Source organism: Python bivittatus, unplaced genomic scaffold (assembly GCF_059951505.1).
Source record: "Python bivittatus isolate LINGU-HERP-01145 unplaced genomic scaffold, Pbiv_v1 ctg000690_np1212, whole genome shotgun sequence".
Taxonomy (NCBI): Eukaryota; Metazoa; Chordata; class Lepidosauria; order Squamata; family Pythonidae; genus Python; species Python bivittatus.
Genome location: NW_028277096.1, coordinates 8122764 through 8150761, shown reverse-complemented (window position 1 = coordinate 8150761; position 27998 = coordinate 8122764). Strand labels below are relative to the sequence as shown.

The 27998-nt window shown below is 41.1% G+C and overlaps 1 protein-coding gene across 5 annotated transcripts; it reads right to left on the bottom strand.

Annotated features, from left to right (window-relative positions):
- Window positions 1-54: 54 nt before the first annotated feature.
- Window positions 55-26956, bottom strand: TPST1 (tyrosylprotein sulfotransferase 1). Of its 5 annotated transcripts, XM_088152532.1 has the most exons (8): window positions 26800-26933; window positions 26290-26415; window positions 13370-14305; window positions 7320-7518; window positions 5846-5896; window positions 5167-5242; window positions 2523-2560; window positions 55-1043 (listed from the first exon to the last, which is right to left on the bottom strand). In XM_088152532.1, exons 3-6 carry the CDS (start codon window positions 14212-14214, stop codon window positions 5198-5200), a joined length of 1140 nt encoding a protein of 379 aa, XP_088008658.1. In that variant the 5' UTR covers window positions 14215-14305; window positions 26290-26415; window positions 26800-26933; the 3' UTR covers window positions 55-1043; window positions 2523-2560; window positions 5167-5197. The 5 variants fall into 5 exon arrangements, with proteins under 5 accessions (XP_088008658.1, XP_088008656.1, XP_088008657.1 ...); XM_088152530.1 differs by lacking the exon at window positions 26290-26415 and having other exon boundaries at window positions 26800-26956; XM_088152531.1 differs by lacking the exon at window positions 26290-26415 and having other exon boundaries at window positions 5182-5242; window positions 26800-26956.
- Window positions 26957-27998: the final 1042 nt, after the last annotated feature.

Here is a 27998-nt window from a genome sequence, read left to right as displayed (position 1 = left end):
CTTTCTCCAACCTCTAAATCACCTCAACTCAGAAATTCAGACTCAAAAAATTGCCACATTTAAAGCTTTTATTTTGAAAAATAAAATACAAAAGGCTGTTGGATTGTAAACCTTCGATTTCTTTCTCCACATCTCAAAAACAGTTTTTAAATAATTAAAACATCATTTCATAAGTCAGTTAAAATGGAAAAAGGGTGGGGTGGCAAACAGGCACGGACACCATTTTCCACAAATTAAAAAATGATTGCCCAATCAAGGAAAAGCAATACAGAGAAGCTACCCACTGTATGTGGATATAATGATGGATATGAACTATGTGGGGAAAAAAATAGCTCAAAGGGCAAGGTAAAGTGTATTTAAGAATTAACATAGACATTCTGTGCAATGGTTCATTTCCTGTATTTTGTAAAGGGAAGTGAGGGATAAACAGGACATTCCTCATTTTTTTCATCCTTATGAAGCAGTGACTGTCAATCATCGCCTTGGGAGGTATGCACACAGAGAAACCAACATGCATCAATATGGACACACCCTGCAATTCACACATGAGGATTAGTGTGTTAAATTAGTAGTCTTATGGAAAGCTTCTCAAAAGTTAACATATCTGACATCTTAAATTAGTACTGAAGATACCATTCAAGGAAGGAAGATTTCTATATCAATCTGTTTCTTTTGAGGTTTTAAAACAGTTGCGTAAATGGGAATCAATGCAATTTCTAGTGCATGGGACTGAATCTGCCCATATCTTCTGTGTTTTAGTGTCACAGAGACTAATAGGAAGTATACCACAATTGCACAACTCTCATCAAGTCCAAAATGTCTTATACAGGAGAAATTCCCACCTGGATTCCTCCCCCTTTAATATCTTGATCCCAGAGCCATTCCCTATAAACATTTCCAGCATTTCAGTAGGGCTGCTCTGGAGTCAGTGGTGTAAGAAGAAAGAGAGGTTTACATGACATTATGAAATGGGGAAACAGTCTGAGAAACCAGGTCTTTGTAGATTTTGCCATGGCGCTTTCTTTAAAATGACTCCAACATTCCTAATCAAAATAGAAAACATAAGGTTTCAGCACATCTCCTCAGGATTGAGCAATCCATAGTACATGCACATTTGTTTCCCAATCTTAGTACACAGTCAGGTGGAACAGCCATATTCTGAATCAAACACAAGACTGTCCAAGGTAAAGAATCTAAACAAAACTTCCCAGTATGCCAAGACTAAGAATGTGCAAATTAGTAGTTAATCTAATCTGTTTTACTGTCCTCCTCTCAGGGCATATTTCCACTAACAGATTGATGCCCCAATTTTTATTAAATATTACTGCTCTCTTCTGGAGCAGATTAAAGTTTTTGCTCATTTCTAAAAGTATATGAAGTGGCTGTCATTGTTGGCTTTTTCTCTCTTTTCAGAGCCATATGCCCATAGTAGTGAGGCTCTTTTCAGAGGCCATTTCACCTTTGTAGCACTTCCTGGACTGATCCAGTGATTTGCCCAATTTACATGGCTAGTCTAGGGGATGATGCAGAGCAGAATCAGTCACTGAGGATAGCTCCATATTTCCTACTGAGTGGAGGAGACATTTTTACACCACCAAAAAAGAAGAACCAAGACCTTCAATCATCTCACAGTTTCCACAGTTAGTTGGATTTTGTTTCTGGGAAAAGAGAAATGCTGTTGTGCTGTTGCACAGCTTTCAACCAAGCTTGCCCCAAAGGGCATGATTCTTCCCCACAAATCAGATCTATCTGCCATTAATAGCAACACAAACTAGTTATTTTAACCAAGTCACTTTATTTATCTTTCTTGCCTAGTATTGATCCTCCAACTAGTGGCAACTAAGAACCCAAATAAGAGAGGGATATTCCTTAGCCCAGCTACCTTATAGCTGCTGGAATCAAAAAAGGTAACACGACCAGCATATGTGTTATCAGTGAGCTATAGGTCTACTTCAAAGGATGTCAACCCCCTAACAACAGCTCACAATTTAGAAAGAGTGATTCTCACAGATTCAGAGTAGGCAGGTTTATTGCAGTGAGCAAAGGACTAGGTTACAAAATCTTGAAAATTGGTTTTGTGTACTCTGGTCCTCATTCATCAATATGTTTGGTCTTTTTTCTGACTGACTCTTGGTTTAAAAAGAAGGATATTAACCATTTATTTGATACCACAAAAGTATCCATCTTTCTTACTCTGCAATATTTTGGAAATTTCCATTTTCATTCCCAGAGTCAGAAAATTCCACTGCAAAGGGTTTCCTTCCAAGAAAGACCACCATATTCAGCTTCCAAATATATCAGCATTCAAGGGTCTCATCCTCACCAGCAACATTATGCTTGAATTCACTTTTATTTGTGCACTCATTTTAAGAGGGCTTGTGGCAGACCGCTTCTAAATAGATTGTGCTCAAAGAGGGACAGTAAGACACTCTGCCCATCACCATATACGCTGTGAAACTGTTTCTAAATGCAAGCAAAGAGGATGAAAGACCAAAAAGTCCATTTTATTAACAATTACGTACATTAAGTCACATCCAGTCTTCTAGTTCACTGCATCAGTCTATAAAAAGAGGGGGGGGGAGTGTTATTTTTCAAAACTATACTTGAATTCAACTATATTTGAATTCTATATATATATTTAATTCTAAATATTCTAAATATATTCTATACATTTGAAATTATACTTGAATTCAAAACATTTGTATTAACTTCTAATACTGGAACACCATGAGGTCACCTCGTGGAAATAAACTCAGGATACATAAAAGAATAGACTTCTTTATACAATGCAAACAGATTTTCTTGCCACATCAGGGTGATGTGTACTAGTGCAGATGATTTTTTTAAAAAGGGCAAGACAAATTCATGGAGCATAACTCTATCCATGTCTATTTATCCTGATACCTAAATGGAAATTACATTTCTATCTAGGAAATGGCCCTTGCTCTGCTTTAGCGTGAGGTAGCTTTCTATTTCTATTGTATCTGCCTTTAAACAGATGGAAATTATCTATCTTAGCTTTGTCTAGAATCAGACTTCAGGCATACAAGAATATTTCTGCAACACCCCAGCCCACCTCTGCCCACACAAGGCAAAGGTAACTTCCTGGCCTTCTGGAATTTATCCAAACTAGGCTGTTCTGGATGGTCTTTGGAACTTGAGCACTTTAGGGCTCCCACTGCCAGGAACATATTAATTATAATTTTTACTATAGTTATGTATGCATTTCTGTCACTGTACTTTATTGTATGTTATTGTTGTTATTGCACTGGCTGCACACGTTGCTTTTGTATACTGTTTAGAGTAGTCTTCGCTAAGGCAAATGAAATGAAATGAAATGAAATGAAATACAAGGCAAAAACAAGTCTGCCAAAAGTGCCAACCTGGGCTGAGATAAGTCTAACAATAAGGACCTAGCTGATGGCAATAAAATACAAAGGCCCCATAGTGTATCATATGTAAATATCAGTACACGATACTACACTGCCTTGTGTTACAATGCTTTTTACATCTGAATGTTTAATTTGTGGTGGATTAAAATCTAAAAATGAGAATTAGAGGGAAAAAAATCCATCTAGTCTAGCATTCTATTTTCAACAGCGATCAGACATATGTTTCCAGGAGCCCCACAAACCTGAAGATGATGGACTCTTCTTGGCGGTTCTCACCCTTTTTTAACATAGAGGCTCTTTGCATTCTGATTCATCAGCTAATAGAACAAGTAGGGCTTGTGGCCAAAAGTTGTGGTGAAGGACTTCTGTTCAGAGTGCCAGTCAAGCAGCAGTGCCCTTTCTAAATATACCATTCCACCCCTCTACACTCTTTTAGTTTTTCCCACAATCAGCATTCTACACAGACTGAACATATTCAGTTTTCATTGGATCGTTCAGTGTCTGGATTTTTCTTTTATTTTTGCTCCATATGGATTTTTTTCCATGCACCGTTTTCCTAAAAATATTTTTGTACTCCTATAACCTTTGCAATCAAACATAAACACACACACACACACACATATATAAACATAAACATAAAATAAAATAAAATTTTATTTTATTTATAAAGTTAAAAAAAACGGAGGCTCTCTGGTCAGTCACTCATGCCCTGGTCATCTCTCAGCTAGACTCTTGCAATGTGCTCTACATGGAGCCCCTACATGGAGCTACCTTTGAAGACTATCCAGAAGCTACAGCTGGTCCAAAATGCAGCCGCGCAGATAATTTTGAGTGCCCCAAGAACAGCACATATAACACCTTTACTACACGAGCTGCATTGTGTCCCAGTCTGCTTCTGGGTCCAATTCAAAGTGTTGGTTATCACCTTAAAAGCCCTACATGGCATAGGTCCAGGTTACCTGAGGGACCGTCTTACCCCTGTCACATCAACCCGTCCCACCCGGTCAGGCAGAGAGGGCATGTTGTGGGTCCCATCAGCGAGAGAATGTCAACTGGCAGGGGCCAGGAGGAGAGCCTTCTCTGCTGTTGCTTCCGCCCTTTGGAACATTCTCCCCCCAGAGGTGCACCAGGCCCCTACCCTACTGGCCTTCCGGAAAAAATTGAAGACCTGGCTCTGCCAGCTTGCTTGGGGGGATAACAACTTTACCCAATCCTGGGGGTGGCTAGCGCCCCAATGACGCTCCCTGAGTGATTGCCAATTATTTTGGATCTTTTTATTTTTTATTTATCATTGTAATTTTGTAATTTTAATTGTTTTGTAAACCGCCCAGAGTCATTCAACAAGATGGGCAGGGACAAATTCGATAAATAAAAAAAAAAATAAAAAAAATAATGAATAACGAAAATACTATGAGCACACCTAGACCAAAAAATCCCTTTACCTGCTTGGCAACTTAAAATGCAAGATTTTTAGAACATTTTTGGGGTGTGAGATGCGCACACATAAAAATTCAGAAGCAAGCATCATTGGAGAGGGGGAGCAGCACACAAACCCAAGCAGGAATAGATCCTTTATGGCTGCAAATTAGTCAAGTGCGGCCAGCCAAGCAAGAGCATAAACTGACCCAAAAGAATGTGAAGAGCTAAGGCAAAAATCTCTTTTGCCCATGAGAAAGAACAGATACAGGCTCACACACAACAGCAGCTTATCAGCAGAAATTCTGGTGCCTGCAGCCAAGAAAGGGGCTGTGCTCTAAAAATAGCAGACAGATACCATATACTACTCTACTTTATCAACTCCTTCTTCACTTTAGCTTGACAAGGGACTTCCTTTCTACTGTCTTCCTTAGCTGCAATGAGAAGAAAGCCAATGTTCACTGGAGATAAAATTGTTCTCTCATTTATTGTTTCAGAGGCTATTTCCCCCCAAATGGAGCAAGTGTTATTGCTCAAAATGTGGGTGCATAATCTGAGTTTTCAGAGCCACAGGTGGTCCTCACGTCCTCTCCCAAAGTTGCTAATGAAGAGTAATTTAATAAAAAATTTCCTTTGGTCACACAAAGGGCTTCAACTCCCTTTTAGCCATGCCATCTGGGAATTATTGGCAATTGAAGTCCAACATTTTTGGTCTATGATCATATATCTTAACACACTAAACTGGTCCAATGTATCTGGTGGGCACCAGCTTGGGGAAAGCTGGAATAAATGGTGACCCAAGAATGTATACACTAGAGAAATTTGCTTATAAAAAGTTTTTTGTACATTTTAAAAAGCAAACTTGGGTTTGAAAACTATGATCACTGTTTCTTACTATTCAACGTCATGTTCACCAGAAGAATTCAACTTACAGTTCTAATTGTCTCCACCTGCATGGCCCTTTGAATCAGAAGGTTATTGGTGTTGTCAATATTTCCCTAGATCCCTTATGAGTTGAGGGCTCCAAGAACCCTTACCTGTGGCATTCCTTTTAGGAAGTCAGGAAGTTGAAATTCACCTTTAAAAACCTGGGAGGAAAGAAACAAATGTTCCAAATATTAATACTTTTCCAGGCACCATTACATTCAACAGGGTATACAATGTATTTCAGGGAGCCATATTTCATTTCCCATCAACACTAGTCAGCACAGCCTATGGAAAGACCTGCTGGAGTTTATTTGTTTATACTATTTATATGGCTGCCCATCTTTCACGACTTTGGATGGCTAACAATAAATTAAAACCCCAACATTTACTAAAATAACATTGTGACCTAAAATACCTGGCTGTGGTCCAAAATATCTGATAGACATTCGATTGTCTACCCTTGACATGTTACACTGAGTATTAAGCTGGTAGAGAAGGGCTACAGGGAGAGGAGGGAACAGCTAACACAAATGACCCAATTCACCCCACACCCCACACTTTTTCTATTGGTCTCCTGACGTTCAGCAGAGGCTTTTATGGGGAGGAAATTACTACAAAGAGCACTTGGTAAGGAAAGATAAAGTAACATCAAAACTGGAAATGTTGCAGGACTGGCAATCTTTGACTCCTTGGATAAGAAACTGGGGGTGGATAGGCGTAGAGATTCAAGGAAGAGCCGGGAGGAAAGCTGCCATGAGTACAGCAGTCAACCAATTTCTATAGAGTGGTGGCAGCACATCATGGCCTCTGGGTGATCTCAAAAACTAAGTTGGATAGTCAAAAACACTTCCTAGAAGGCTAAAGCAGACCACTTCTGTGTTGTTGCCAAAAGAACTACTGTAGATGGATATATACATGAAATCACTAGGAGCTGAGCTCAACTCATCAAGGAAGTTTTTATCAAAACCATGCAGACTGGATGCTTTTACTCCCACATTTCATTAATTCTCTTTCCAACTTAATGCCAAACAGTTGGATAAGCCAATTTATGTTGTAGTTTGGATGCTATGTTTACAATGTATTTACCATTATATATCGCTGTTAGTTCTGGTACTGTTTGAAATTTTGCATTTATCATGGCTCATTTAGTTGCATGACCAAAGAGGAGGAGATACAGGACATTTCCAACCTCTGGATGAATTGGACCTCAACTCCAAGAATTGTTAGGCAGCAAGACTAAAGGGAGTTAATATCCCAACATACTTTCAAGGCCTCAAGTAGCAGAAAAATGTGCTATGCCAGACCCATTTGGATGAGAGGATGCTAACAAGACCTTTATCAAATCCAATGCTTCTTTGAAGGACACAGTAGTGACTTGCACATTGCTCTCTTCTTGACTTCAATCCCCAACCCGAAGATTGTATATTCCCAAAAAGTGTCCTTTTTTTTTTTGCCCACCATGTTCTATAAAGCACCATGAAGTGTATTATAGCACCAGCCTAATTTTTCAGTGAAAAGGAGAGACAGACAGACAGACACTTATAAATAAATACAGTTTGGCAATGTATCCCCAGCCCACTTTACCCTTCTTGTGTTTTCAAGGACTTTCTGATCCGGCTTCCCATAATTGGGTGGGTTGGCATAGGGGTCGTAGCCAAGCTTCCCCAACATTGGTGCGATCACTGGCATATCCTGAAGGACATCAATGGGGACTTTTCCAACCCATTTCGACAAGGCCTCCACGTTTACTGGCTTAATAACTTGGTCCGTAGATCTTTCAACTCTGCCCCAAAATATACACATGCATATATTAATTGATACAGTTGCATGAAACTTATGCTCACAAAACAATGGAATGCAAGCTATACCTGCTTTCTGTTAACTTTCCCCACTGCACAGTTGATATGTTGATCCATCTTTGAGTTGGAGAAATCTGAACCAGCATGTATACAATCTGTGCTATCCCCATTGCTACTTCTTATCCTATTTCTATTGCTTTTGTTTCCAGTCACTGCCAGTCCCCAGTAGAGCAAAGCCTTACAAATTGCGCACAGCTTGAGGGGCCTTTGGATAGGGTCAGAATAAGGGGAGAAACCCTATGGATGACATAAAGCCATCGCAGTCATGGACTGGAGATGAGAGGAAAGCAAAGTCATTGGGTCACACAGAAGAAAGATGTTGCCAGAATATGTTTGTGCCATGGTTAGGTGCAAGTGGAGAAAAGCCCTTAGTTAAGAAAAGGGCTTCCAGGTCAGAGTGTGACACATACATTTTCCCCCACCTAGAAAAATGAAGGCTTGTAGGACAAAAATGGAATAATATGGAGAAAAAATGTTTGGGGTTTTCCCCCATTTTCCACCCTATTACTATTTGTTTTTTCCAAAGAATAAAATAATTTTTTAAAAAACCAATGAAATCTTTTCTTTTAAAATATTCATACACTAAAATGATGCTTAATAACTACTCTTTATTTTGCCCCAAATCTAATCACTTGTAATTTACCCATAGTACCAGAATGCTACACTTTTGGTACACAAATGACTATGAGGTAAAAGAGTACAAAGCTTGCCTCAATCTGAGCAAACCTCTTGTCTTAAGAACCGGAAGTCTTTCAAGAGGGTGAAAATAAAGTTTCAGAAAACACAGAAACTGGTAGTAAAGTAATAATAGCTCAGAAAATAGGCAATGCCTAAAGGCAATATTTTTATGCAAGGGATCTTTCTGTTTTTTCCTGTTTTCTTCAGCTCTTTTTGTAAAAATGTAAACACATGAAAGAGTTAAGAGAATACATAATCCTATTTAAATGTCATGTTGTTCTTGTTTTCTTTTCACAGTCTTATTTATGCCACTAAATCAAACTGAAAAAATTAAGAGTTCCCAGATTTCTTAGAGTCCATTAGCTCAAACTGTAACAAAACGGTTTAAAAAATTAAACTTAACGAATGTAAATTATTGTCTGATCAGAATTAAAATTTTACATTTAATAAATATACAAAAATGATAGTAAACCAAGATATACTTAATCCAGTTTATGTTCCTAAAGTAGATTTGTAAAGGATAATATGAACAGAATTACTGCATATATTTCCATTTTACCTCCAGAAAAAAATGAGAAAATTTGTTTTTCTTCCACAGCTTCAACATATCCAGAAATTTTATATCTCTATTTCACCTCTGTCACTTTCCCTCTAAATGCCCACATCTCCTCTTAGCAGGAGAGGGTAGCGTGAGGCCTCAGCATGTCCTACAGCCCCTCCAGAGTCTAGAACATGATTCCCAGGTCATCCCAAAGTCGCTACTAATTGTAATTCTTGAAACAACAGGAGGAAAAAAATGGTGAAGTCATTAAAGAATAATCCAGTTAATTTGATGAGCCAATATGATTTTAACAACATTTTAAATTAAATTATTTACTTTGTTTTATTTGTTAGATTATATCATGGCTTTTGTCTAGGAGTTCAAGGCAACTAATGGGCGGGGGGGGGGTCCACTTTATCCCCAGACCATCAACTCTGTGAGGTGAGTTGGGATGAAAGAAAGCAACCAGTGTCACTCAATGAGTTTCCATGGCAGAGGATGGACTTGAACCAGGGTCCAATAACTTAACTAAACTTTGGTTAGTATTAACTTCAGTTAATACTAATCAAATGTAGCATGTTGTGCAATGTATCTGCTAGGTCTTTAACTGTCCTGGTAAGACAAGTTATGTAAACACAGTCTGGGCTTGTAATTGAGAAAGGACAGATAGAACCATCACTAATTGCCTGACTGAATCTGCATGAATATACCAAGAATTCAGGACTATCTAACAAAATGGATTGTCATATGTTTTGGACAGATGGAAGAAAAGTCTTCTTCTCAGTGTTTCACTACAATTTGGAACTCACCACCAAACGATTTTAATGGACCACCTCGATGATCTTAATGGACAATCAGGCATATTCACAATGAGAGGAGAGAGATGTCATTGTGGCCAGCAGCCATGATGAACTAACTAAACCTCCATGTTTAGAGGCAGTCTTATTTCTGAATACCAGCTCCCAAAGCAATTATGGGAAGAGGCCTTTGGCTTGAGAATTCCTGATAGGATCTGGCACACGAACGATAGAAGCAGAGGTGTGTGGTATCTGGATCCAAAGCAGGAAAAGTGCTTCAGATTCAGCCGCTCCTTTAAAAAAAAACATACAAACCCAGGAAAAGACACAGCATCTTGAAGGAAGCTCCAACAGGTACAGCAAAGCACTTTTCCAGCTTCAGATTCATACCTGTCCCTAAAATAGCTGAAATTCATATTCTCAGTTACCAGTAGGGAGGAAAAGGGCCACCCAGCATCTTCAGGTAGGGCTGGAGCAAACCCTATCTGAAATCCAGAAAGTCTGCTGCCAATCCCTGTCAAGGTTTTTGAGCCAGACAGGTCAAAAGCATGACTCCATATTAAGCTTCTTCCTCTTTCTCCAAGAAGCCCTCACTCTCTCAGCTTGAAACACAGGACAGCAAATAACATTCCCTCCTACCCCACAAAAAAACCCACACTGTAAATTCCTCCATGAATTGCTCCTGTCTGCGGCTCTGCTGACAATAATAAAGGAAAAAACCCAGTTCGGCTGCTCCCTTAAAAAATGACATTCTCCCCACCAGCTCCAGCTGTTTTTCATTAAGAAGAGGGCAAATGCTGAGCTACAGTGCTAGTTATGGCAAAGCTCCATGCAGCCAGCCTGTCAGCCAAGAGCCACGCTGGCGATGCTTTTCAGCCACAGCACATCTCGTGCTGTCTTGAGTTACTGCCAGTTAGGGCAGCCTCTTCTCACATCAGCGTCAACCCAGGGGTTTTTTTGGGGGGGGGTATGGAATGAATATTACTATAGGACTGGCCTTGGCACCCAAACCATAACAGAAGCTGGATAACAGGGATCCAACGTGGAGGTTAAAAACTGCTGTAAGATTTGTACAGCCTCTGAGTACTACTCTGAGTAAATATTGCTTCATAAGGGTGTGGGGGGAGGGATTAAGTCCAGTGGAATGAGAGGACAAATAAATTGGACTGCTAAGTTTATGAAACATTTCTCCTTACCCCATGCATGCACCACACACCCACGGCACAGCCCAGGGTGCAAACAATTTCCATCAAGCTGATTTGCTAAGCATTCTTTTTAATGGTCCAAACTGCAGATTAATTGGGAGCTAATCAAACTTTCTCTTTTTATTTAAAAAGTGGGGGAAACTCTTTTTTATGTCCAGGGGACCTAATTTTAGGGAAAAGGGAAGGAGAAAGAGGAGGATTATTTGTTGCAGACACACACGTAGAGGCATGTATACCTACAATGAGAATTCTAGCTAAAAGAAGAATGGCTTAGAACAGTCACTCATGCAGAGACACACAACAGGGAGATCTTCCAAGACCTGGCAATTCTGAAATCTTTCCAGACCATGAATAATTGAATTATCCAATCAGAGCTGATGGCAGAGGTACTGCAGAATTACCCCCACCCAGAAGAACTTGATCAATACAAAGTAACCAATTACACAGAGCCACAATAGGTAATTTTCCTGCATAATGACTGATTGAATGATCCAATAGCACTCAATGCAGAGATGCATGAATGAGAAAACTGTGGCCCTAGAGATGCAGGCTGCCCCTGTAGACTCCTTCTGCAGCCCTTAGGACTCCCTGAAACCATGACTGCTTGCACCTGATGGCCCAATTTCCTGCCATTATGCAAAACATATGAAACCTTTAGTGTAAATCTTAAAATAATTAAAATCTAAAAATCCATAAAAACATGTCCCAAACTCCTAAAAACTCAGTCCAACATACATTTGGGATATGGTCCCATCTCACTTTCTCTCAGCTTCCCCTCAAATATTATGCAGGATTTGGTCACAAAAAAATCTGTCGACTCTTGCCGTAATGGAAGCTGCTTTAAAGAAGGAAGGCCAGTGACTCATACAGAGATGCAACATGTATTTTTATTGCCATTTCAATATATGCATTCTTTATGGCCAGCAGTTATTTTCTTGTCATCCAATACCACACTGTGGCATGTAAGTTGGGACTGATCAGTGGCTTCAATGCCATAAACAGTATTTACTGTTAGCATCTAAACCACCAGTAAACCACCAGGATCAATTTTCCACAATGGGACCAACTCTTTCCATCTCTAAGAAAGCAATCAAGATTCTCCTGTTGGTCCGGGGGGGGGGGGGGGTAATGATTTTTAATTGTTTTATGTTTTCTTTTGTTTTTACTGCAAGCTGCTGAGTACTCAGTAGATAAGAAACAAACAAACCAGAATGCTAGACTAATTCAAGTTTTACAAAAGCCCTGCAAGTTTTCAAGTTTCAAACTTGCAGTGACTTTGTAAAATTTCAGTTTGTCTAACAGGAGGGATTCTGTTTTCCTTGTGATTGACATAGCTACTATTGCTTTCTGTAAGTAGAAAGGTCAATGTAAATTTTTTTAAAAACTCTCCTATCTCCTTTTAAAACAGCATTTTGAAGAGGAGAAATGTTTGAGACCTACTATTTTGGTACTTAAGTATCAGGATGTCCCTCCTGTTTGCCTTTGCTCTAGTCTGCTGCATATTTGCACAGCTTAAGACAAATAACTGCAAACAAATCAACGTGCTCTCCCTCTCTTTCTGCAGAACACCAGCATTTCATGTTCTGTTTTGGGATTGCAGATGAAAATTACAAAGCAAAAGGAGGTTTGCTCGTCCTTCAGTCTTGATCCCACTGGTGAAAACTGATCCTGCAGGTTTACCACAAGGCAACATTCTTACTAACAATAAATATTGTTTATCTCAGTGTTTCCCAATCTCAGCAACTTTAAAATGTATGGACTTCAACTCCCAGAATTCCCCAGCCAGCCAACACTGGTTTATAGTGATGAAACCATTGATCGCCCCCAACCTGCATGCTACAGGGAGGTAATTGTTGGCCATGAGGAATGGATGTACTGAAATGATGAAAAGTCTGTCTTATGAGCTTAGAGGAAACCGCCTGCTGCATCTCTGTATGAATTATTGGCCTTGTTTCATTCTTCCATTCAGCTTCCACTAGGACAGGAGTAGAAAACTTTCTGATGGGATAGGCTCAAGGGAGTCAATGCCAAAACAACTACTACTACTATTCCTTTCCTTCAAGAGCTCAAGGCATTCCTTCTTCCATTCCTCCCCTCCCACACAAACACACATACAACAACCTTGTGAAGAAGGTTGAGCTAATGGGTACCTTTTACCTCATCTGCATGTAATTATATAAAATAATGCCATTTTAGAAACAGGCAATTTTTTGCAATGGAAAATGTAGCAACAGAAAATGTTCCATCCCACACCCCTATCCTTGAGTCTTTCTGCAGTGAAGGGTAATTCCTGGCATCTTTACATGAGAATGTTTCCTAATTTCAGAAGTGTATGGTAAGGAACATAATTTCTGAAAAGAAATGACTGGGGAGGAGGAATGTTTCTGTTTTTCTGAAGTTCGCAGCATGCATTTTTGTTATTGTTATGTGCAACCCCTGGCCATAGCAAAATATCCTAGCCCTTTTTGAGTATTTTAGAGAAAACAAACAGCTAGACAAAATATATCTAACTCAGTAGTTTCTAGAAAACCCGCCCAGGAAGAAGCAGACTCACTTTGATAGGGACACTCCCCCGGCTTTCCCAATCATTTCTTCATGGTGTAAAACTGCAGGATTCCACGGGATGTGGAGAAATTTGAGGAGCGTCCTGAGCCACTGCTCGGGGTGCAAGACTAGCTGTTCATAATACATCATCATGCAACGGTCGACACCAGCCTCCAGGCACTGGTTATACATGGTCTCAATGGCACGATTCCACTTGGTCAGGCAATCCCTGTAGCTATTCAGATCAAAGCCAGCGATGGTGACCTTCCTGGAGATCATGGAATGAACGGAGGCCCGGCCATCTCTGACCATCAAAATAAACTTGGCATTGGGGAAAATCCTGGCAAGGTAAGTTAAAGACTTGAGGGCAAAGGGGTCCTTGTTGCAAAGGTAAGGAGCTGGTTCCCCATGCTTCACGATAATCTCCAAGAGGAAGGCCTGCATGGCAGAGTCCAACACCTCGTCTGTGACACCCGCCTCATTGAGCCGCATCTTCTCTTTGCTTGACCGAGCCCACATCTGTTTCACAGCCAAAATCCGAGGGATCACCCGTGTCTCTTCTCCACAGCGGATGTCTGGGTGAGCATCCAGCATTGCCCGCATCAAGGTGGTGCCACTCCGGGGTACTCCCCCAATAAATATTAAAGGCATGTCTTTGTTGTAAGCCAGCGTGGCATTTTCCTTCATGCTCTGGCTGGTTCTTGTGGTTGCTTTGGCTGGCTCTAGGCGGGTCAGTTGGCTTCGCTCCTCTATTTGGTGGTGGCATTCCATAGCATGTTGCCCCAAGTAGAAGACAGTCACCGAACTAATCACCAGACAGGCGAGCAAGAGGTTCTGCTTGAGTTTCCCTACCATCTTTTGTGGAAAACCCACCTCATGCGGTTAAAGGTGGCCGGCCAGCCCAAGTGTTTCATGCCATGGAGAATGTGGTCCCAAGAGATCAAGACTTGTTGGGGCAGAGGAACAATAAATAAAACAAAGGAAACAAATAAATCAGAGGTACTGTGATTAAAGTTAATCAGCTTCTCTCCTCCCAAACAGCATTCCAGCTATTAAAATGACACACACCCAACCATCATTGATCAAGAGCTAGTGGGATCCAGTAGTTACAGCACAGGATTGTAATTGGGAAGACCCAGACTGAAGTTCCCCACCGCAGCCATGAAATGGACCCAACTCACTCTCAGATTTACCTACTTCATGGGGCTGCTGTGAGGATAAAATGGAAGGCAGGGGGATGTAGAGGCATTTACATACTATTTTGAGATTGTTGGAGAAGTCAGAATATAAAGACAAGAACTAAATAAATAAATGTCAGGAACTCCTGGACAATTAGAGATGGTCACAGCTCAAGGGCACAGCATGTGCTTTAAAATGAGGTCTAGAAACCTATACCCCAACAAAGTTCACACAGCCACAATCCTCATCATCCACAATTAGGCCATGCTGGCTAAGGACTAACACAAGAAAGCCACAAGTTTCTATATTCAGATATCAAGAGCTGTGAGAGCAGAGAATACATTGGTCCAATTCAATGTATGCAGTAATGTAGTTAGAACCACAAATTAAACAAATGAGATGGGTTCGCACAATAGAATGAGCCACAAAAAACATAATCAAGCTTAACTCTGACACAATTAGCCTGTTGTTCAATACCACCCTAAAGTTCTCCACAGCTGAATATATGGAGATAGCTTAGTATATCCACATAACCTGTGTATCAGGACACTAATGTAACTCTGAGTTGATGGGATACAGGAAACATATGCTGGTTTGCAAGATATTCTCTAGATTAGCTTGCAGAGGAGTATGCTTGGAGTAAAATTGAGATGTAGTTGCACTTGTAGCACACTGGCCAAAACTGACCAGTACTATTTTTACTATTAGCAGGGAATGCTGTACATCGCATTGTGCAAATAAGGCTGATAATCTACTCTATACCTTTTCTGCTTCACTCAGAAGCATTACAGTTTGTGAAAGTTTTTACTGATCAAAGCCACAATAGGGAGTGTAGGTAAATATCTATATGTCCATCTAATACAATGTTTTTCAACCTTGGCAATTTTAAGATGTGTAGACTTTAACTCCCAGAATTCCCCAGCCAGCATGGGGAAGTTGCTGATCAAGTTGCTTGAAAAACAATAGCAACCAAATTTATGGAAGTAACAGAGAAAATGCAGAATGATTTGGATGAAAATAAAATTTGTGTTAGAAGGGGGCAAGAAGGGCTAAACAAGAAATTTCAAGGAGAGATAACAGAATTAAAAATAAAAGCAATGAAACGATTTGGGACAAATTCGAAATGCGATAATACTGCAAGGAGTATTTTCAAGACCAACGTGGTATGATGTACTATGTCAAAGAATGGCACTGAAACAAATGTTGTAAATGTCAGTGTACAAGAAAAAAAACAGATAAAATGATATCATCTGAAATGTTCAAAACTGCTAAGGTTGCAGATATAAATGATGTAACAGGAAAAATGTTAGAATATGGATGTGGTTTGCTAATAGAGTGGTTGTGCAACTTAATGTGTGCATGAAGACTTCATCTGTGGCTTGCAATTGGAAGGCAGCTGTTACTGTTTCTCTATCAAAGGGAACAGTAACAAGGGTGAATGCAAAAACTACATTTAGATTCATCTGTTAAGTGTGAGAAGGTGTTGGGCAGATTTCTGACAAAAGGGTACAAGACTGACAGTGTGCAACATTGGGGAAATACAGTGCAGCTTTATGCCAAGCAGAATGGGTACAGACCTCTTTAGCATTAAGAAATGTATGAATGTGAGTAAAAAAAAGTATATCTACATTTTTTTTATTTAATGAAACTGTATGATAAACTGAATATGCTTGAATTATGGAATGTTAAAGGTTAGCTGCTGAATGCAATCAGATCACTTATACACTGGGAGTTCAGCATGCATGAGAATGAATGGAATGCTTAGCAAATGATTCAACACTGAGAAGGGAGAAAGATAAGAATGTGTGATGTCCCCTTTATGGTTTAATGTATTTATGGATAAATGTATAAGAAATCATTGTGGCAATGAGATGTGTTGATTGGAGTTGTAGATGTACATGTCCCTTTGTATGTAGATGATATTGTTTTGTTGGATGAAACTGAATTATTTACAGCTAATGCTAATTAGCATGATGCAGCGAGGAGAACGGATCTGAACATTATTGTATCAGGTCAAAATCGCTGCATTTGCCACAGGAAATGGAGGGAATGATTGCAAGTAAATGGTAAAAAACTACAGCAAGTGGATGAATTTGTGCATCTTCCCAAAATGTTTCCTAAACGGGAAAAAGTTAAGATATGCAAAAATGCTGGGCAGTGTGTGGTTTGTTGTGAGAAACATTTGTCAAAAGAAACAAAAATGATGTTGTGTAAGAGTTTTTGCACACTTTCTTATATGGAAGTGAGGGTTGAATTCATCAGGACAAACCAAAAAAGTAAATTGAATGTAATGGAAATGGACTAGTCAAGAAGTATGTTGTGTAAAACAAGGACAGAATCAGAAATGAATGAGTGATGAATGAATGTGCAACGAAAAAAAGAGTATGAGAAAGTATGCTGAAGTGGTTCATCACATAGAGAAAATGAATTAGGATTGAACTGCAAAACAAATATATGAAAAGGAGGAAGGGAAAGACCAGGAAAGTTGAGGTTGGGTGGAATGGAGAAATTGGCAAAAAGAGGGAGGCAAGAAGTTTAAAGAACAAAAGGCAATGTATGGAGTGGTAGATGATATGGTGGAAACGAGGAGGGTTTGTAAGGGTAGAAACACTGGAAGACTGTAGTGAATGGTGTAGGTATAGCCTTTAATTTCTTTGGCCTGCTACGTCTTACTCCTTTTCTGTTCTCTGTTTAGTGTTGTTTACTGCAGAAAGGTATATATGTTTATTACTTGGGTGTTATCACCTTACTAGACTGAAATGTCTCCCCAAATCCCATTTGATCTCTTTCCTTACACATAACTGGAAATGAGGCCTAGAGCAGGGTTCCTCAACCTCAGCAACTTTAAGATATTGGACTTCAACTCCCAGAATTCCCCAGCCAGTTATTCTGGCAGGGGAATTCTGGGAATTGAAGTCCACCCATCTTAAAGTTGCTGAGGTTGAGGAACCCTGGCCTAGAGGATCCATTTTGCCTTTAATGCAGTTTACAAGTCTCTGAGCAGCAACACAAGATTAATAATTGGTTCTAACAGCAGTATCAAGGAACACTGCTCCCAGAAACAAACAAAAAATCTAGCGTTTTGATCTTCCTATTACGAAGCAACCTTCTCCAGTTACATTTAGGTTATAATCCAATGTTCTGGGATGGTGTCCAAGAAGCCATAAATTCAGTCAAATTTTCCCTCTGAAGAGCAGAGTCAGGGCTCCAGTCTCCGAAGGAAAAAGCCGGTAACAGAATTTCGAGCTACCTCCATAGGAGGCTCAACAACTCCACCATCAGGGAGGCCAAAACAGAAGTGCAGCGAGAGCTGGGCTAGGAGCATTCCAAGAAAGGATGTGGTTCTGTTTGCTTGGCCCCCAAACCAGAAGATGTATGTATGTATCTATTATATTTCTTTTATTTATTACTGCAATTTATATGTCACTCAACCCCAAACAAGGCTCTAAACAGCTCCCAAATACTGCAAAGGAAGAAATAAAAACAAAAACCAAACAATCAGTAATAAGATAAACCCTTCCTATTTGACAACATACTGAGAAAAAATAGTACTACCTATCACCTTTGAACTTTGGTGTTGGAGAAGACTGCTGAGAATACCATGGACAGCCAAGAAAACAAACCAATGGATCATTGAACAAATGAACCCAGAGTTCTCACTTGAGGCACAAATAACCAGGCTCAAATTATCCTACTTCAGACACAGTATGCAAAGACCCAGCTCTCTGGAAAAGGCTCTAATGCTGGGAAAGATGGAAGGAAAAAGAAGAAGAGGATGACCAGCAGCAAGGTGGATGGACTCAGTTACGGTGGTGATGAGTGCACCATTGGGAGACCTGAAAGAACAAGTTAGATACAGATCATCATGGAGAAAATCTATCTATGGGGGTACTAGAAGTCAAAAATGACGATGGCACATAATCAATCAACCTATCACCAACTGCAAGGAAGGGACTCAGGATGCTATCAATCCCTAAAGGCTTTCCTTTAGACCAGCTCTATGACGCTGAAAGTTGCCGGCCAGAAATGGTCGATGCTTCAGCGGTTCGAGTCCAGCCTTCGCGTTAACAGGGTGAGCTCCTGTTTCCTCCCCAGTTCCTGTCAACCCAACAGTTCGAAACTCACGTGAATAGATAAATGGGTACTCTCACGCCGGTGGGAGGAAAAATGCTGGTGGCGGCTTGCAAAAAGGAGTCGGGAGCAGTTGCCGGTAAGCGTGAAAAACCACACGCGCCCAAAAAGGGCGCAAAGCAATGAAAAACCCGCCTCCTGCGCTTGCCAGCTGGGCTCTGCTCTAGGAAGGAGGCTCTGGCAAACCACTTCCGAAACACCTTGCCTTGAAAACTGCAAAGGACTTGTCCAAAGCAGTCACTGCAGAGTCGGTAACGACTGAGCGCAGATTAAAAAAAAAAAGAGCTGGACACATCTAGGAAGTCACCAGGCCTGTAGCTTGACTCAAAGAAGTCTTTACCTCGGGCTGTCAAAATAAATGTCCTCTTAACATTTGCAAAAGCGGGGGAGTGGAGAGAGGAGGAAATGCTGTCAGAGGGACATCAGGCTCTCCCTACCCTCAATCCCACCCTGCAGTTGAAAAAAGGAGAACTAGAAACTCCAACGTCAGAACCTTCCAAGATGAAGCACACATCAGCACTCTTGGAAGATGAAGGGCTAAATCACTAAAGGCACGAAACTGAGCTGAATTGTCTCATTTCTTGGATCACCTAACATGTTTTCGTTCCTCACTCTGAAATTACATTTAATGGAAAGTGAACCGACAATGTCTACGAGACAACAGACAATTATCAGAGATGGGTCAATCATCAGAAACAAAATAAATCAAACATGATGCCACACATAAATGGAAGAAGGACCAATCATTTACAGAACGTTCACCTGGGGAAGGTAGGAGTACTGGATCACTATCTTACAGATGGCTGTAAGATAATGACATTTATCCTCAGCTGCGAATAGAACATCCATGCTCAGGGGCAGGGTACCTGGCCAACAACTGTCAGAAGATCAACAGTGGAATGCTGTGGTTTTTATAGCTGCTTGTGGATTTCTTAGAAGAATCTGGGAGGACGCTGCAGGGTGTAGGGTGCTGCTGGACCTTTCTTAATCTCATCTAAAAAAGGTTCTTTGCACCTGAAACCTGCTGATTAAATGTCTATTAGCAACTAGGGCTAAAAAAAATGCATCCCCGTTCAGAAGCCGCAGGCTAAGGACCAGAGGCTATTGTCCACATTCTGCACACCAGCTGACAGAAGCAAATGGCAGGCTACTGCTGGAAACAGGACAGCCTTCACAACCCGTTTTATGTCCTGATTAGCTGCGAGAGTCAAGAAACACCAATTCAGGCACAATCTGTATCAAATACCAGATGTTGAAGAAATACAGCCTGGGAAAAGCATGGGACTTTTAAACCAGCAGGTCAGATTATTTATTGCTTCTCCTTATTGGGAGGGGGAGTCCAGGGTAAATTGTTTTTGAGCTGTCAGCCCCTTGTGAGATGTCAGTAGGCACTGGTTGTACCTTATCCCACACACCTCCCCCAAACATAAGGACCAGAAGCACGCTTGTTATCAAAAGAAAAACAGAAAATCAATCAATTTAAACCTCTCCAGCACAGGATGCTGGGGACTTCCTGTACTATCACAGGGTATAAGCCGTCCTGGTCACAGGACCCATTCAAGCCCCAGAGGAACAAAACTGCCCCACAGCGGTTTGGCATTAACCTTGAAGACTCATTTGCACAGAAAGAGCAGATGGAGAAGAGAAGGCAGGCTTGAACTTGCCAGCCTAACAAAGCAGAGGCAGCGCAAAGCACTCCTGAGCCACCTTCGGGAACGGTTGCCTCGGATCAGCAAGCTTCAGCTATTTTAACTCTTTCAGCAATGAATTTCGGCATGATTTGAAAGGGAACATCAGCGCTGCTGCTTTGTCCAGTCGGACTAGGGAATCCCCAAGCAAATATCATGCTTCTAACAGCAGCCAGTGGAAGTACTCCAGGAACCCCAGAGAGCAGCATTAAGATAACAGCCTTGCTTTATTCTCTGTCCCCAGCACTTGGTATCCCACTATACTGCCTCGGAACATAGAGGTTTCTCCATGCATTTGATCCATGGAAGGGAATGAGCCTAATACTCACCCCTGCTGAATGGGAACAGGGGTCTATTTATCTCCACTATCCATTTTCAGAGGGATAGCTGTAGCTCAGGGGCAGAAGGGCAGAGGTTCAATTAAGAGTAGGTGGGAAAGATCCTAGAGGGGCGGCCTTTCTCAGCCTGAGGGCACAGGTCACCTTACAGACCAACCTTAGCAGCCCCTGGAGACTTTCTAGTGATCCAGTGGCCTCTCCACAGTGGGACAGGCTAAAACCGTTCATCCCAACTTGTCATGTTTTTGAGGTGTCGGGGGCATGGTGGCAAGGCTGGGAATGGGCATGGTTCAAGAGCCACAAATGGGGGTCAGGGGAAAAATGAAGCCAGAGATGATCCCACCCTGGTCTAGGTCAGTCTATATTTTTGTGTTCTCGTCGTTGCCAGCCAGTGATTTCTGGGGAGCCCCTAAAAAAAAAAATGAAGATAACATAATCTTGCCTATATCTGGTACCTTTAGGGTTTTCAACCTCAAGCCACTGATAGATACATTCACACAGAGAACAAACTTAAGTTCCTTTTCAGAACCCTGCAGGATTAGACAAAAGATTCATTCTTCCAGCAGTCTGTTTCTCACAGCGGACCATAAGATACCTTCAAGAAACCCACCAGCAAGGCATACTTCCCTTGCAGTCTGTCCTCAGCGTTTTTTATTTTAAGGAAAACGCCTGCTGGATATGGAAGTTCCATCTAGCCATTGTAAAATTAGCAATGAATAGATCTGTCCTACACGAATGTCTTTAATTTACATTTTCATGCCAGCCAGACCCATCTCAAATTCTGCCTAGATCAGTGGGCCTCAACCAGAGGCTCTAGGATATTTCAAGGGGGCCACAGGTGAAAAACATGTAATGGAGGGCCACAGCATGTGCCAAGGGGGCAACAGAAAAGCAAAGTGTATTTTACTGCAAATACTGTCTTTATTATCAATTAAAACATGTATTCTATTTATAAGCCAAGTGCACAAGTGGTAATATTTTTCACCAGTAATGGGACCTGGATAGGGGGTCACAGGAGAAAAGCAAGATTGGAAGCAAGCCACAGGCAAAAAAGGGTTAAGAAACACTGGTCTAGACCAACATCCTTCTTTGTTTTCATAGCAACCAGTAGGATTATTAGAGGATGGCTCAAAGCAGGGCATAAGGACATCAACCATTTTGTACATTTACCTTAAAGTATTTGGCATTCCATAATTCTACTGTAGAGCAGTATGGAAGAATGGAGTATGTTCTAATACAAGAAACCATTGGGCAAGAGCACAAATCCTTTTGTTTTCTTTATTAAAAGTGTGTGCTCCTATCCTTATGACTAAAAAGAGAAGCCTAAAAGTGGGCACGCCTAACCAAAACCTTAGAAGCCACAGGTGCACCAGAATAGATTCTCAGAGGTCAGTTAAAGGGGTTAATGTATTTAAATGCTTGACCCTATTGCTATCCAGAGTAGAATTTTGCATAATATACCAAAAGCAAACTATTGATAAAAATTTGCACAGTATATACAATGGCAAAATTCAGCAAAATCTGGATACCTTTATCCCTAAATTTCTGACTACACTTGGGGGAAAAAAAACCCTCAAAATTTTACTCAGCTTTAAGCAACTAATCTAGGGTAGTGCTCATCAGTAATTACTATTTTATCAAACTCGTTTCTGCAGCAAAACTTTTTCAGATTCCGTAACAGACCCAGGTTTATTTACCTGATCTGGATTTTTCCTTCCAACATCCCATGATCAACTCTGTTACACCACTAAATTCAGAGTGTGGAAATTCAGATATCCAAACCCAAACACTGAGACCACCAGAAAGTAAAAATCAGAGCCAAGAAACTGATTTTGAAAGCTAAAAAGCAGTTTCCATCTGCAATTCCCACCTTGGCTTTACTGGAAAGGATCTTCCAATTTGGGGGGAACTGGAGGTGGGAAGGGGAGGGAGTAAGCTAAAACTCTCTTCTTTGGTTTAGACCAAAATGTTTTCTATCTGGATTACTATTACCGAACCACTTTGTGTGGTCAATCGGTTTCAATATAAATTTTAAGGCTGGGCAGCCAACTTTTTCTTGGCTGAGAATTGCATTTAATATATCTGGGGGATTAAAAGGTATAAAGTGGTATAAAAAGTATTCGTGGGGAGTTTAGATTTCAGAAATGTTCTTGTAATGGACAATGTTTTTTTCAGCTTTTGTTTCCTTTTTTTTCTATCTTGGATAACAGCAGTTTAAACAGAGTTAAGTTTCATTTTCAAATAAGCATATTAACATGTCTGTAGATCTAAAATCCATACACACACACACACACACATACATACATACACATACATACATGCAATAATTTTTATATTAAGCCCTGCCAATTAAAACCTTCTACCACGCCCTCTCCCCAAAAGAGGGAGGAGTTTATTGCATCAAATACCAGTGACCTCTGTAGTGCAAACGTATACTGTTTCATCTCAGCTAAACTTTGATAGCTTTGATCAAGGAAGAAACACTGGGTCTGAGGTCACACTGATCATATGAGATAAGTCAGAATATGGTATACCATTACCAACGTTCTTATAGAATGTGCATTTTTTATTCTCTCCAACAATATCAAAACTCACTCAGCCACTGAAAGTGACAAGAGGCTGAGAACAGATCCTTCACACAACCAACGAATGGAACTTTCTGCCACAAGATGTGGTGACAAAATCTCTAGCTATAAAATTAAATTAAGATTAAATTCATTATAAACACCAGATAAGAATACTAAGATTCTATATCTGGTTTCTCAGAAACATCCAACCAGCCACTTTGGAAGACAAGAGTTCTGATCCTTCATAGTAGCATGTTTACATTAAAAAGAAAAGGGGAGAAGCAATGTGCTTGTAACTATGAGTTATAGTATTTTAACATGTTCAGAAGTAGTCTATTTCTACACCACAGCTGTAGGAAAGGCTGCAAAGTGCCTTTGAGTTTTCCTTGTAGGGTTCTTAAAAGCATCTGGCCAATCACTATGAAAGCTCAGTGGTTGGGCTCATACACAACTCAAGTTAATGAACTAACCCATTTTCTAGATTCGTGCAATATACAGAATCACACAAGAGGCTGGATCCACATAATTTACCAAGTCATGAAAGAATAAAACTAAGTCAAAATTAATCAAGCTTAGTATATTGCCTGAATGTAGTCACTGGGTCATTAATTTACTTCAGTGAGCATGCTATATGAACAGGCCAGTGAGAGCCAGTATGTTGTAATAGTTAAAGAGAGATCCAGGTTCTGATCTACCCCCCGCCATGAATGTTCACTGGGTGATTTTGAGCTAATCTAACCTCTCAGTTTAGCCTACCTCATACTCACAGAGATATTCCTTATAGAAGAAAAGGCTATATGCTGCCTTGAACTTATGGAGAAAAGATGGGTCATAAACATAATGAACAAACAGGGCACTGAACTAAAAGGCTTAATCTGGTCTTATCTAATACAGTTCTTGCTGTAGTAGTTAGTAGTATATTACAGCATTGAGCAGAGGGTTGGTACATGATCTCTAAGGTCCCTTCCAAATCTAAAATTTTATTATTCCTATGGCCACTCTGGGACCACTGCAGGATGTTAGAAGGTGCTATCGCTGACAATGGATAGTCACAGAAGACACATAGGTGAGGCAAGAGGAAATGCTTGAAAGGTGTGATGTAAGATACGAACCATGGAAATTGTTTCAGAACATCCAAACAATAAAGGGTGGGTATGGGAACATGTAGGTCTGCCCATCACATTTCAACCTCCTTGCCCAGATTGCCAAGAAAAGCTGAACATCCAGGCAAAGAAAGTCTTGCAGTATTTTTTTTTTACTACTAGCGTTATATTACAGGTATTATGTTGCAGAACAAGAATGGTGCCTTCTTAAACTTGCACTGGGTACGTATCAAAGGGCATCCTAAAATTGGAGACTTCTGGTCATTACAAACAACAGTTGCCACAAAAGTTGGATCTACAGTATTTGCCAACAAGCTTCAAAAGCCTTATACCAAATAGGAAGACTGGTACTCTGCACATGATCAGAAACAAATTATTCTGAAATCCCTTTAGTGAAGACAAGATGACCTTTGAGATTCTGAGGTGTTCCACCACAAATGCTTTGTAAATCAGAACTAGCAGCCCTAAAATAAGGGGGCAGATTAAGAAGTCCATTCTTAAGAAGCATTCATATGACAGAGGCAGATTTCTGGAATCAAATTTCTCTGGTAAAATTGTCAAAGTTTTATCTCCCAAATTCTGGAATGTGGGACTTACATGACTCTGAGGATGTGTAAAATGTATTTCTTGGGGGGAAAAAACACCTTCCATTGGGTTTTAAAAACAGGCCTAGAGACAGTGTGGCTAATTTTACACAACATGTTTAACCAGGTTAAAGACTTAGAGACTGAATCTGTACAACATGCTAAGCTTGGTTAGTATTAACCTGGGTTACTTTTTCTAACAGGTCAGTTATCACTTCTGGTAAATTTATAATTCAATGTACTGTGTGAATCCAGAACACTGGTTGTATTTGCACAACATCCTTCAGCTGATTAAAGATTAAATGGAATCTGGGCCATCAAATGAATTACTGAATTAATCCATTTCCCAGATTTGCAAAATATAGCTTACACTGAATTATAAACTAACCAAACAAGCTCAATTCACACAGTAGCTAAGCCACACGCAGAGACACAAAACTAACCAAGATTAAAACTAACCATGCTTAATATGTTCTGTGAAAGCATCCACTAAGTCTTTAACTGGCCAGGCTAAGCTTTGTTACTTTTAACCCTGAAAATGGGTTTACTCCATAACCACAACACCCTTAACCTAGTTCTTAAATTAACTCAATTTCTGGGTTCACACAAACACAGAACTATAAATTAGCCAAACTGGCAGAGTTCATGCAACATGCTAAGCTATAAAAAACAAACCAAGGTTTCCATGAACCAGGATTCACCCTTTTGTTAAAAATGTATGTTGGATTTGTAATTGACTGAGTATATACTACAAACACAGCTGGTCTCTGTCAAAAATCTGGAGTGACTCACCACTCCAACAGGGCACATGTTTTTTTTTAAGTAATATGGGAAATACATAAAATACTTTATACTTCCATAGAACTGAATTCAGTGGGCCTGCCTTGTGAGGAACCATGAAATTATCAAAAAAGGAAGAATAAAATTCTAAGGTGTTTAGGCCTCTAGCCAGAGTTTGATTTTTAAAACATACTTTGTTTGTCCTATTGCAGATTTGTAAGTCCATATGATAGAAAATAGCCAATAAAAAATTAAGTACACACCAGATCATGTTTTTCTGGCTCAGCTATCTTCCAGCTCTTGCGACTAGCTATGAAGATAAATCTGAAGTAGAAAATCTGGAGCTAGTATATTAGGTAAAGCCTATTTTAAAAAAGGTAAGCCTACAGTGCCTCAGAGCGCATGCAGAGTACAACTTCCTATCTATCAAGGAACAGATTTTCTGGGGGAAACTGATGGAAGGACATGTTAAAAGTGCACATCTTTCCCCGTTCATCAGAAAAGTTTTGGTCTGCTTTAAAAAAACGGAGAAATGTTATGCACGCCAACTGACTTAATACCAGGTTTTTATTGTTCTCCTCCTCACAGTCAAAGCCAGCCGATAGAAAGGAAAACATCAAGCGAACGAAGAGATTTGTTTTTCTGCCTTGCCATCCCTCATCTTCTTGACTTCGGCTGACACCTGGCTGGCAAATGACTTTTTTAAAACAGGGGAGGGGGACGCTTCTGAGCCCGGGCAAGGGACCCTCACTCTCTGACAGCAAGCAGACGGTCTTCTGAGGAGCCGCAGCACGTGCGGCGCGCGCCTCCTCTCTGTGCACAAGCAGGAACCGTGGAATCGGAGCCCCCCCTCCCCCCTCCCCGGCCGCGCTTCTCCTTCCCCGATGCACAGGAAATCAGAAGTGGGGAAGAAAGCAGCGCGCTCCGTTTCCACTGGCAATTAAAGAGGGAAAGGGGGGAAACTAATAGCAGCTGCTGCTGCTGCTGCCGCCGCTGCTTAGCTCCGGGTAGAGCTCTTCTGCCCGGCACAAAACCCGCCTGCGACGCCCAGGGCTCGCCTCCTCACCTACCAGAGAGCTTCGCCCGGGCCCCATCGCTGCGCAGTCCGACCGGCCGCCGCTCCCTCCGCGCCGCCTCGCTGCTTCCCTCTTCCCCCAAGCCTCGCCAGGACCCTAGTCCGCTCCGTCCGCAGAGGCGCTGCCATGGAAATCACAAGCATTCCCGGATAGGCCGATGTGTCGTCGCGCCCTATTGGCCGCCTCCGAGAGACGGACAGCAGGGGCGGGGTCCCATCTAGGCCCTCCCCCGATTCTTGTCAAAGGGGGCGCCGGGGAGGTGTTTTTGCCCCCCACGTGGGACCCCCAGGGAGGAAGGGCGGGCTGAGCCGCCGGCTGAGCCGTGCCCGTGCAGGATGCAGCGCTCCCTGCGAAGGGGAAGCGGGGTACCCATTCGGTTTGGCCCGTTCGGGCCCAGCAGCGCCCACTTTCACCCCAAGCTTAGGAAAGAACCAGCGCTCAAGAAATATTGCGAGGAGCGAAAGTTGGACTCTGAAGAAATAGGAGAGAAAAAGGATCGATGCTGTTGAACTCCGATGTTGGGGAAGGGTCCTGAGAATACCGTGAAGAGCCGGGAAAACAAACCAGAGGATCATTGTACGAAGGCTCAAGTTACTGTATTTTGGACATAATATGCGAAGACCTGCCTCTTGAGGAGTCTGTAATGCCGGAAGAACAGGCCAGGTAAAAGCCACGACCAGAGCGAGGTGGATGGGCTCAGTCACAGTGGCGATGGGGCATCTCCGAAGACCTGAAGGACCAGGTTGGGGGCAGATCATCCTGAAGAAAATCTGTCGACGTGGTTGCTGAGAGTCAACACCGACTTGAAGGCACATAATCAAAATGCTTGTACGAGCTGACGTTTCTGACCTAGAAACTGCTTTGCAAATCAATATATAGTTTCCTGCATCTTACCCATTAAGGAGGTATATGCAGAATACGGACACAAAACTGCCGAGGGTGTTGTTTATTTTAAAACTATTTTTGAAAAGAAAAATGAAGTCATGTTAATAGATATTTCAAGGCAGATAATTTTTGTGCTTGATATCCAGTTGATTTGAAATCACATGGAATAAAACAAATTAGACAGGAGCTGCACCAGCATGGCTCTGACTGCAGGGGACTGGAGGGTGGGTAAGGTCAAAAATGTTTGTCCTCTTCTTCAGGAAATTGGATGTTTGATAAATTAAAGAAGGAAATGGATGAGGTTTAAT

Bases quoted from the DNA above. Each gene is read 5' to 3' on its own strand.
- TPST1 (XM_088152530.1), bottom strand. From the start codon at position 14,214: ATGGTAGGGAAACTCAAGCAGAACCTCTTGCTCGCCTGTCTGGTGATT. The intron at 5,897-7,319 runs GTAAAGTGGGCT...CTTTCCTCCCAG, and splicing joins TCCTTGAAAACACAAGAAGG to GTTTTTAAAGGTGAATTTCA. The intron at 5,243-5,845 runs GTAAGGGTTCTT...TTCTCATTGCAG, and splicing joins TCCTAAAAGGAATGCCACAG to CTAAGGAAGACAGTAGAAAG.